This window comes from Xiphophorus couchianus, chromosome 6 (genome assembly GCF_001444195.1).
Source record: "Xiphophorus couchianus chromosome 6, X_couchianus-1.0, whole genome shotgun sequence".
NCBI lineage: Eukaryota > Metazoa > Chordata > Actinopteri > Cyprinodontiformes > Poeciliidae > Xiphophorus > Xiphophorus couchianus.
Genome location: NC_040233.1, coordinates 3,236,200 through 3,247,729, shown reverse-complemented (window position 1 = coordinate 3,247,729; position 11,530 = coordinate 3,236,200). Strand labels below are relative to the sequence as shown.

The following is an 11,530-nucleotide window of genomic DNA, read 5'->3' as shown; positions in this document are numbered from 1 at the left end:
CCTTCCCCTTCACGTCCCTTTTTTCCTCCCCTCCTCTTATTCCACCGGAGCATCTCTCTCCTTCTGCTCTCCTTTCCTTCTCCACCGCCCACTTCTTCCCAGCCATTGATCCCGACCACTCACCGCACCGCCGTCTCATCATCGCATTGCCCCGCTGCGCTTTTCCGCATTTTTCTTTTTTTTTTTTTAACTATTTTTTTTTTTATTCATTTTTTTTTTTTCAAGGGGACGAAAACCGGAACATTTTTATTTTATTTTATCTTTCCTGGACTACACAAACTTTCCCCCCACCCCAGGCCTCCCTCCTCATCACCATGGCGAGCACCGAGGATAAAGCGGCCAGCAAGGAGAGCCCGTCCAGCTGGAAGGACTCCATCTACAACCCGAGGACCGGGGAGCTGCTGGGTCGCACAGCCGGCAGCTGGGGTAAGGATGCACCCCTGCGTCCGGTGTCCTCCTCCTGTCCGATATTAAACCTGTGCAGCCTGACTTGTCTATTATTGTTATTATTATTATTATTGATTTGTGTGCGTGGATGGCTGAATGAAGGTGACTGTGAGGCTGAGTTAGCATTGAGCCATCCGAGGCCCGCATGGAGGTGAAGGATGGTCTAAAGGTGTGCCCAGGTCTCCTCTTGCTGCGTGAGACTAGATTCTCAAACAGATATAATTTATGATATGTATCTGCAGAGATACATATCATGACTGAGCTGCTTCCTTCCCAAATAATCAGGTCCTGCTGAATTCCTCAGCTGCATCAAAGCTGATCAGGATGTAGATTTTTTTTTTATGTAACGCTTGCTTCTCCCCAGGCTGAGGTGGTAACCCCCCTCCCCACCCCAACACACACACACTCTCTTCCCCTCACTGCAGCCGGCTCCTATAGGCTGGTGTCGGCTTCAGTCAGGCTGCCTGGGCCCCTGTGCTGCTGTGCAGTGGGATGCTCCATTGCAGTTGCATGGCCGCCCACATTAGCATGCCTGTCAAGGTCAAATGGGATTCCCTCTCTCTTCTTTCTCTGTCTTTCTCGCACTGGACAGGTGCATTGTGGGATACTGCTGGAGAGCAATGAGGGGAAAAAAAAGATAGGAGGGGTGGGGGGTTGTGGGGAGGGGGGGCTGTCCCCCCCCCCCCCCCCCCTCCCCACTTTCTTTTGGTCCGCTTAAAGGGCATCTCTGAGGTGCTGGTGAACCATTTTGATTCTGATGTTTCCTCGCTTTACAGCAGCGAAAAACTGCTGAAAAGTTGGGGAGGGGGTGGAGGGGGGGCTTGAGGAAAAAAACACCTGTGATTGTCAGAGGTAGTGGATTTAAAATGGTGTCGCTCAAGTGGGTAATTCTGTAGAACCGCAGCGCACCGAGGCACGTCCCACATCATGCTCGACCCTCTGCCTCCATAGAAACAAACTTTAATGTTCCGCAGAGAGAAGATTCAGCAGCATCATGGTTCACACAACAGAAGTAAACAATAATATATTAAAAACCAAGACTGCAACAATAATAGTAGTAGTAGTATTAATAATAATAATAATAATATTAATAATAATAATAACATACAGTATTATTACTGTATGTCATTATTTTCTGTAATAACTGCACAGAAAATGCTGTGCACTTAAAACATTTAGACATCACTTTTCACATATTCAGTGCGCCTGTACATTATGTACATTTTTGGAAAAGAGACCGACAATTTACACTGCAGTACATCAGTGCAGGAAAAAAACACATGTGCAACAGCAGCGGAAATGTTATTGAAAGGGGCAGCATTATGTAAAATCAACTGTTTTGAGCTTCACATGATGTTATAATGTTATTCCCTCGTCGAAAACACACCTGGAGTTTTGCTTTGATTAAATGTTTGAGAATGTTTGAGATGTTTGAGAAACCCTTTAATCTCCCGTAGCAACCATTCAGCTGTGCAAAACGCCTGGTTGGACCTAGCTCCGCCTTCGAGGACGAAACTCCTCCTCAGAGCTGCAGTTTCCATGCCTCCCCTCCCCAGCTCAGCTCCTTCAGACTAGCCAGCAGCAATTAGCAAACACCTGGTGGAACTCGGCAACTGCTGAGCTCTTTATAGGAGCTACTTCTCAGCGAAACGCTGGTAAAAACGTTAAAGTTTTAATGGAGGAGCCATGTTGTGATGACTTTCTGAAGGCGGAGTTTCAGAGACAGAGGCCCAATTTCATATAGCGTTAAATTACAAAGTCAAATTAATTTTAAGTCATACTTGGTCAGTATGGCATGCCTATAACAACTGAAGGTGACATCCATCTATGTTGTTCCGCTTATCCGGGGTTGTCGGTAGCAGCCTATGTAGGGAGACCCAGACTTCCCCTAAGGTGACATAGTTACTTACGTAATTGTTTTATAAAATGATTCTCTGTGGCTGGAGAACACATAATACTGACCCTTTAAAAACGTTCTGTGTGTCCCACTGACCTGCAGCCCTCATCCTGCTCTTCTACCTGGTCTTCTACTGCTTCCTGGCCGGCATGTTCGCCCTCACCATGTGGGTGATGCTGCTCACGCTGGACGACTACGTGCCGAAGTACAGGGACCGCATCCCCAGTCCAGGTCAGTGTCCTCCAGCTCCACCTAAAGGTCTGGCACCACCATCTGCTACAAGCGGCCATGTTTTCTCTTTGAGGCATGCATTATTCATGCTCCTCCGGCTTAGACGCCCTCACTGTAAAGTCCTACTTTATATTGCTGCTTTTTGCATTGATCTGTTTGGAAGTCTCTTCCTGAGTGGTAACTAGAATAGGAACGGCTCAGTGGATGCTTCCTCTAATAGCCGTGTTTTGGTTTCACTCTCACGTTCTGATTATTCCACTCGACGCCTCTGTTTTGCAGGTCTGGCGATCCGGCCAAACTCTTTGGACATCTCCTTCAACAGATCTGATCCGCAGAAGTATTCGCAGTATGTCCGAAACCTGGAGTCTTTCCTTCAGAGTGAGTGCGCTCCAAGCCGATGAATTACACACAAAAACAAAAGATCTGCAGGTGAACAAGTAGCTGTCCTTTGTTTTTGCGGACTTGGATCTGAGCAGACCTCTGTCCACATCATGTCTCTGTCAGGATATAATGACACGGAGCAGGAGGGGAACACGGACTGTTCTCCAGGAGAGTACACCCTGCGGGAGGAAGGGGAAGGATTGTCGCAGAAAGCGTGCCGCTTCAGGAGGGCGCTCCTGAGTTTCTGCTCCGGCCTGTCTGACACTAACTTCGGATACCATGAAGGAAAACCCTGTGTGCTGCTCAAAATGAACAGGGTACCAAACGGCTTTCATGGCAAAGCCTGCCTTTTATAGCTGCTCACAGAAGTATACTTCACCTTTAAAATTTTTCACATCTTGTTAGACTACAACTGTAAAACGTTCATGTGTTTCATTGGGAGTTTATCTGATGCACTGTTTGGACGACGCTGGTCAACAGCCAAATAATCGTCTTGGGTTTTTCAACTGTCATTTTGATGTGTTGATTCCAAAAATCACATTCCTGTTGCTCCATCAGATCAACTTTCTGAACTATGGAGCAACATGAGCATCAAAATGGATGATTGTTCTCATATGTGGAGAAACTGGGATCAGTGAGTTATGAGCAGGAGGAGAGATTTCATCAGGACAGAAAAGAGATGGAGAATTTTACACAATGAAGACGTAAAGTTCAATTCATATGTACTTATCCTTATCAGTCTTTATTATTCAGTTCACAGAAATCCAAGTTTGCAACATTTAGAAAAAACCTTTTTAGAATGAGAAATATTAATGGGAATCAACTGATAATGTCACAAAATTTTATCAATTTAGTCAAAAGATCAAATTTCTCTAAATCAAATTAGAACAAAAACCTGACCTGATTGAGAAAAATGGATGTCAGTTTTGAATTCAGCGTTGCAAAATACACCTAATTCAGTTGAAGAAACATGGACAACTTCCCAAAAATATTTTTTAGCCTAGTGTAAAGAATTGATTAAAACTACTTATTAATTTTTTTTTTTTTTTTTTTTTTTGCGTTCATAGCGCCACAAACACAAATTCTGCTTTTGAAAAACGTTCCCATTTTTCAGTGGCTTTGTCAGGACGCCACATATCACTAAACTGCACCCAGTAAATTTAATCATATTTTCAAATTTACTGGAATATGTGGAACTCCGGAGAACGTAGTGAATTACAATAATGTCAGTTTTGTTTTTTAACATTAATGCAATTTTATCAAGACAACAGTTAATCTAAATTCTTAAGAAATTTTCACAATAAATGATAAACGATACCATAAATGACCACTCCCATGATAGACTACCGCAGATAACTATAGTGTGCCAAAAAATGTAACATTTTGGTCTTAATGCAAACTGCTGTGTGATGGAAAAACTAAAACTGCACATCCTCCTATTGTGAAGCATGGTGGTGGCAGCCTCATGCCGTGGGAATATTTCTTCTTCAGCAGGAAAAGAGAAGCTGGCCAGAGTTGAACGGAATATGAATGTAGTTAAATGCAGAGCAACACTGGAAAATACAAATAAAAATAGAAAACTGTGAGAGACTGTGAGAAAGTAGAGAGCTACATGGTTCAGATCCAAGCTTGTTTATGTCTTAGAATAGCCCAGTCAAAGTCTAAATCTGTGCGATGGCTTTAAATAGCTTTTTATGAATGCTCTCCATGCAATCTGATGGAGTTTGAGATATTGTGTGAAAAAACTGGGACACAAATGTTATGTTATGGAAGTATAAAGCTGGCAGAGACATGCCCTGATGGATTTTGCAGCTAATATAAAATAAAAGGTATGGGATGCTGTAAAGTCAAAAATTAAGAGCAATAATTTGGATTATTTAGCCAGTCATACGAAAACAAATCATTTTTTCAGCATTTAGCTCCAAACTATGTATATTTATATGTCACCTTAAACTAAATATTTAGCTCCAAATCAGATATTTTGCTAACACACATATATTTAGTTTGAGGCTAAATATTTAGTAAACAAGCTAAAAGCCTTTGCTTTAAACCTAATAATTAGCAACAAACTAAATATTTCTTTAGTGAGCCAAATTTCTGTTTTGTTTGGAGCTAAGTATTTAGTCATATTTTCAGCATTTAGCTCCAAACTACATATTGAGCTAAATACTTAACTGTTAGCCTCAAATTACACAATTAAATCTAAACTAAATACTTATTTAGCAGGTCAAATTCCCAGTTTGGAGTTAAATATTTATTTAGGAAGCTAAATTTTTAGCTTCCAACTAAATCCAAATATTCCAAACCAAATATTTAGCCTCAAATCACACAACTAGCTCCAAACAATTTATTTATTTAGCAATCTAAGCATATAGCTTGAAGCTAAATATTAATTTACAAAGATTAATATTTAGTTTGAAACCAGATAGTTACTTTGAAGTTAAATATTTAGTTAACAAGCTAAATATTTAGCTTCAAATTAAATATTTAGCCTCAATATAAATCTGTAGCCCCTATATTTAGTTTATAAATGAGACATTTATCTTGGTAATTAGATATTTAGTTTTAAACTATAACATTTATAAATGAATTAATAACATTGTGAAAATATGACTGACAAATTAACCTGCATTTTGTTTCTTATGACAGGCTGATTAACCCAGATTATTGATGTTAACCTTTGAATGTCTAACTTCAGCAGCATCCCACAGCATAGCCTCTGCAATGTGTCTGATCAACAGGATTTTTAGATTTCGTTCTTTTATTTTTATCTGTAGAAATCTTTGAAAACCACATATGTCATTTTCCTTCCACTTCCACATAGGATCCTAATAAGCTATGCTGTCCCTTTTGTCACATTGTGTAGCTGCAATATGGCAAATCGTAACAACAAGTATGAATATGTTTATGAGCTCAGGCTCCTAAATGATTTGGTTTGTTTGTAGCAGTGCAGCGCCCTGACAGTGACCCTCCTCCCGTGTCTCTGCCTTCACAGATCATTGGCCTGAAGCCCAGCGGGGATCCCTACATCAACTGCACTGTCAAAGTAAAAACAAAAATCAGAGCATTTCATGTGCAACTCTCTTGTATGTGTATTTGTGTCTTTTTAGTTCTTCCATTGAAAACAAAACATATTTATTACCACTGTGGATTTAATATTTCCTTTGTTAATCTTTCATATTTTCCCCTTTTTTTTCTTTATTTTTGTGTGTCTCATGTCTTTTTGCATGCTGTCACTGACGTCTTTAGGGTAAGACGGTTATGTGAATTATCAGGATAAGGCCAGTAGGAGTAAGAACACATTTCTGTTATGTAACGGGTCATTACGTGGGCGCCTCGAAAACCCATCTTAGTGGCATTTTAGGGTTTATTTTTAGCCTAACCGGTGTCGTTCTTTTACCCCGGAAATGTCACTTTTTTCAGACTAAACACAGAACAATCTCATTTAACTAATTCATTCAAATCTCTTTGCCTCGACCTCAGAGGGATGCTGCTTCTGCTTGCTCATGTCCTGTGTCACGTTGTCTTAAAAACATTTCCCATTTGCTTTTAATTGAACTCTAAACTTGCTTGTATCCAATGAGAAATTTAAACCTACATGTATTCTTCCCTGCAGAAAGAGAACCCGATCCAAATGCACTATTTCCCCAAAGAGGGACGCTTTGACAAGATGTATTTCCCCTACTATGGCAAGAAAGCCCATGTAAGTGTCTTATCTTCAAAGGTGCATGTCAATGTATCTAAGAATATGTCTTACATGAGGTAATGAAATGCATTTTATGAAACATCAAATCTTGCCACACACTGATGTTCACCTGTTCTTACAGTGTGTGTAGGAGGGAGGGTGTGAACTGTGTTGCGATGTGTTACTTTTGCAGCGATGTCATCATCGTCTTTCTGATGTTTAGCAATAACCTGATGAAATCGCTTACAGGCTCTTTACACAATTTATTAGCGGGTGAATATTTATTCACTGAATTCATCAAGACGGTCAGAGCCACTGTGATTTTTCTAAATGTTGATGTGACTAAGTATTCGTCAGTGCAGACAGAGCGTCAGCATAGCTTTGCTTGTTCATTGGGTCGTTCCTCCAACATTTTAGTAGCACTTCCTCAGCAGAAGCATTGCACCTAAAACCAGACATTTATACATGCTCTACTGTATTAAAAGATTTTTTTTCCCACTCGTTAAGTCACCCTGAAGGATAACCAAAACTAATTTTTTATTTCATTAGAGCCACAATGTCATTTTTTTATGTTAAACAATATTAAAATCAGAAGTTTGCATATATTTCCCTTTGAAAGTGTGTGACTCAGTTCAAATGTTTCCGTTGTCCTCCCACAAACTCATCACAATTCATTTCTCCGAAATATGAACTGGTGTAACTGAGGAAGGTTTGTAGGTCACTTCAGAACATTGACTTTGTTGTATTTAAGGTGCTTTTGTAGCTAATTTGTAGTAATTATCAACAAATTAGCTTTTGTAGCTAATATGGCAGTGTGTCCATTTGGAAAACTCACTTCCACACAACCTCTAACTTCTTGATTGACATCATCAGATATATGGCTTCAATATTTCCACAGAATTGGAAAATATCTATTAAGATTATTGTAAAATGCATCAATAATCCCTTTTGAAGCAACAAAGCACCAACATCATGATGTTGCCACTTCCATACTTCCCAGTTGGGATGGTGTTCCCAGGCTTACAAGCCTCCCACATATTCCTCCTGATGTAACCATGACCGTTATGGCAACACAGTTACACTGTAGTTTCACCAGTCCACTGGACACGTCGCCAGAAATTGAGGTCTTTGTCTCTGAGTGCACCGGCAAACTGTATTCTATCTGTTTTGCTTTGTTGCTCTTTGAATAACGGCTTCACTGATTGACCTTTCCGGCTCTATGAATGGCCTTTTCACGTGGGCTTTGGTTTTGTTCTGCGTCTATCACCCTTAAAGACGTTCAACTCTGGGACACAGACACAGGGGAGTCTTCCTGAACATTTTGATGTCGAGACGTCCCAGTGTTCAGAACGGTGTGCATGGCACCTTCAGGCATCTGAAAGTTGCACCAAACGAGGAACAGAGGTGTGGAGTTCCACAGTCATAGATGTTTATAAAGCCATCGTCATGATGGTGGACTCAGATTACTGAAAGGCATCGTAAAGTTAGCGTATGCAAACGTCAGAGTTTTAAGAAATGATAAGGGTTTTAAAAATCTTTATTCTTCTCTCATTATTCTGTCATTTGAGACAGAATAATGGAAATCCTACCTACCAAGTATTTTTGGTCCAGTTTTTAGTTCAAACATCAATACACTTGAAATAAGACAAAAAAATAACTTATAAGTCACTTTTTAGTAAGATGCTTATTTTAAGTAAATAATTATTTAATGGTGAAAAGTACTTGTTCCAAAGCAGATTATTTCACTTATAATAAAGTTATAAGTTAATTTATCTGCCAATGGAACTGGCCTTTATATCTTGCTAAAAAGTTACTTTTAAGTTAGTTTGTTTTATTTCAAGTGTATTAATTAAGTGTATTATTTGCAATAGAAATTAGACCCAAAATGCTTGGTAAGATTTGGTGTTTTTGCAGAGTGTCTATATATGGTGAAGTGTGTGACACAGCGTGAGCTGAAATGCAGGACAGATGAAGTTTTTCTCAAACTGTGGTCTGCGAGCGCCTCCTGGTGTTCCATACGGTACTGCACATGAACGATCTTTATTTTTGACGTAACGTGGGCTCAGTTAGCTTGCAAAAGGACTGTGTTTGAAAATAATAATGGATAAGTGGCTTAAGACCGGGTCACTCAGAAGAAAAGCTGAAGATATTAGTGGAAAGAAAACAATGTTAGGAATATTTAAACAATGCTACTTATATTTAATTTCCTTTTGGGATAAATAAAAGTTGTTTTTTTTTTTTTTTAATTGATCAGAGAAATTTATGTCTGGAATATTTTTAATTTTTTTTGCAGAACTTTTGTTCTTAGAACATTATTATGATACATAGCATGCAACATGCACACAGATCATGGTCTGTGGCTGTGCTGAGTGACTTGGCAGTGAGCAGCGCTGCGCCCCACGCTGACTAACTGCATCTAAAAAAAACAATTATTTACATCGGGCTTTCTTCATGTTGAAAGAAAATGTTAGTTTCTGCCAAAGCAGCCGAAGTCTATTTTTCTTTTATTGTGCTACTAAATTACAAATAGACCTAAAATGTTATCAATGTACACAGCACCTGTAGTAGAGAACAATTTACTTTTTGATTTCCATGTGTTTTCCGTTGTTGGAAAGCTTAAAATTCACACTCAGACAATTCAAAATGCCCCCAAGTATCGTTCATGATTTTGTCCTGGCCAGTCACATTTACAAAACACCTCCCTTCCTCATTGGAATGACCAAAGAAGACAACGATAAATGAGTTTAGAGACTAGCATTTTCAGTTCAGATTCTACTGAACTGATGTTGTTTTATTGTGGGAGCAATTGTGGGTTAAGTTTGAGAAACACTGCCCTGGTGACAGAACTGATGGAAGAGCGTTTCCTCCCCGATGCAGGAGAACTACGTGGAGCCGCTGGTGGCTGTGAAGCTGCTGTTCACCAAGGAGGACTATAACAAGGAGCTGGCCGTGGAGTGCAAGGTGAACGGCTCCAACCTTCTAAACAACGACGACAGGGACAAGTTCCTGGGCCGCATCACCTTCCGGATCAAGGTGGTGGAGTAAAAAACAAAAAGGAATGGCGGAAGCGGATCGGGGGAGCGCACCTTGCCGGCCCCTGAATTTACAAAAAGGATTTGGGATTATGAAAAAAAAAAAAAAGGAATGAAGTGTCAAGTATGTCACAAAGATTATTATTTTTTCCTTTCTTTCTTTTCTGGATATGGTATCGATGTTTGACGCAGGTAAACGTTTGGGCCTCCAACAGAGGAAGCCGGTTGGTGTCAGATGTTGCTGTGATGACCTTCCTGACCCTTCTTTCCATCTGATTTCTTGCTGATCTCCTCAGAACAAGTTTCTGAACCAGATCCTTTTCCATTTCCTGTTGCACCGTTCATCCTTTTCTTAGCTCGGATCCCATTTTTTCTTTTTTTTTAGTGCTGATGTGATTTAATAACCTATAGCCATTGGAGCCCAGCTATTTGGAGCTGTTGTGTGTAATTGCTGATACTTCTTTCTTTTCATTTGTGACCTTGCTCCTGTCAGGATGAGTGTGTTTCCACCTCTGAATCTGTGTGAAGGACCTCGTCACTTGCTGGTGTTGCGAGGACTTGGGATCTTGCTGTATGTAGAGCTGAAAAAGTAGAACCTGTCCAACGTATCTTTCATCTCAAAAGACTTCATCAAGACATACCTTGATACTCGAGTATAGCCAATGTATCCCTGTATATGAAATGCCAATTCCAAACGCCCTTTTAACAGTAAATACATAGTGAACTTAAGCATATTTAGGGAACTATAGGTAGAAATTTGTCTTGCGGTGCACCAACCCGCAGACCAGTCTTGTGCCGTCCGTCTGTCTGTTTGTGTGTCTGCATGTGTGTTTGTCCGTTTGTCCGTCCATCTGTCTGCCTGTCTTCCTGTTTGTTCACCTCTTGCAGCCGATTGGGTGAGTCCCTCCAGGACTGGGTGAGCTGCGTTGCCCGGGGCGGCGGTGTGTGTGTGTGTGTGTGTGGACAGTGAGGGTTTGCTGTTTTGAGGCGGAGAGGAGCTGGAAGAGCATAGCGAGAAATAACTTCACTGCAATATGTACTGTATATCTCTACGTGATCTGTATATCTATCTGGGTCTCAAAGATTGTTTGTTAGCTTACTCTCTTCTTCAGCCTGTTTATCTGATTGTCTGCTGATCTATTACTCTTTAATGTACATATATATAAATATATACACACACACACACATGCACAAACACACACAATATCTACCATATTTACCTAAGTCACACTGTATATTTGGCCACCAAACATAATGTCTGTGCACTGTAAAGAAATATAATTTAAGCAAAGATTTACAGAAGATTATCTTATTCAAAGCTATGTTTACACAGTCTTAAAAGGAACCCGTATTTAAAGGAACAACCTGTAACATCTCTTCAGGGTGCCTTAAGACCTGATGAAATAAATTGTGATTTTGAAGAAAAAAAGCCTAATAGTTTCCTGTGGTGTTTTGTTGTTTCATGTCCATTTTAGCTTGTTTTTGACTTTGTAAAGTCAAGCATGTTAGCACACTAACTTATTTACTTTAACTTTTATGTCACTGTAGACAATAATAACCCCGAATACTTCAGTGTTCCGTCTTATTAGGATATTTTCGGCATTTATTGAAGCCAATTCTCTTTTTAAGAAACAATGCCATGTCATGATATGCGGTGTAGATGGTGGTGAGGCAGACGCAGTGGACCCAGGTAAGATGAATAATGAATTTAATAATGCAACACACAGTCCAAAACAGTCCCAATGCCGGGCAGCACGGCCGAGCTAAAGCCAGGGCTCGACGCCGGTAGCAACCGGTAAACGAGGGATGAAAAATAGACTGGGCACACAGGAACGGAACGACAAACGACAAGGGCGG

The 11,530-nt window shown here is 40.2% G+C and overlaps 1 protein-coding gene across 1 annotated transcript; it reads left to right on the top strand.

Moving 5' to 3' along the window:
• atp1b3a (ATPase Na+/K+ transporting subunit beta 3a) lies at nucleotides 1-11,104 on the top strand. Its single transcript, XM_028019638.1, has 7 exons — nucleotides 1-426; nucleotides 2,447-2,575; nucleotides 2,855-2,953; nucleotides 3,080-3,273; nucleotides 5,952-6,002; nucleotides 6,573-6,659; nucleotides 9,519-11,104. The coding sequence occupies exons 1-7, from the start codon at nucleotides 315-317 to the stop codon at nucleotides 9,684-9,686; spliced, it is 840 nt and encodes a 279-aa protein (XP_027875439.1). The 5' UTR covers nucleotides 1-314; the 3' UTR covers nucleotides 9,687-11,104.
• Nucleotides 11,105-11,530: the final 426 nt, after the last annotated feature.

Excerpts from the sequence above, each read along its gene's own strand:
- atp1b3a (XM_028019638.1), top strand. The coding sequence starts at position 315 with ATGGCGAGCACCGAGGATAAAGCGGCCAGCAAGGAGAGCCCGTCCAGC. Across the intron at positions 2,576-2,854 it reads GGACCGCATCCCCAGTCCAG|GTCTGGCGATCCGGCCAAAC; the intron begins GTCAGTGTCCTC and ends TCTGTTTTGCAG. Across the intron at positions 3,274-5,951 it reads TGCTGCTCAAAATGAACAGG|ATCATTGGCCTGAAGCCCAG; the intron begins GTACCAAACGGC and ends CTGCCTTCACAG.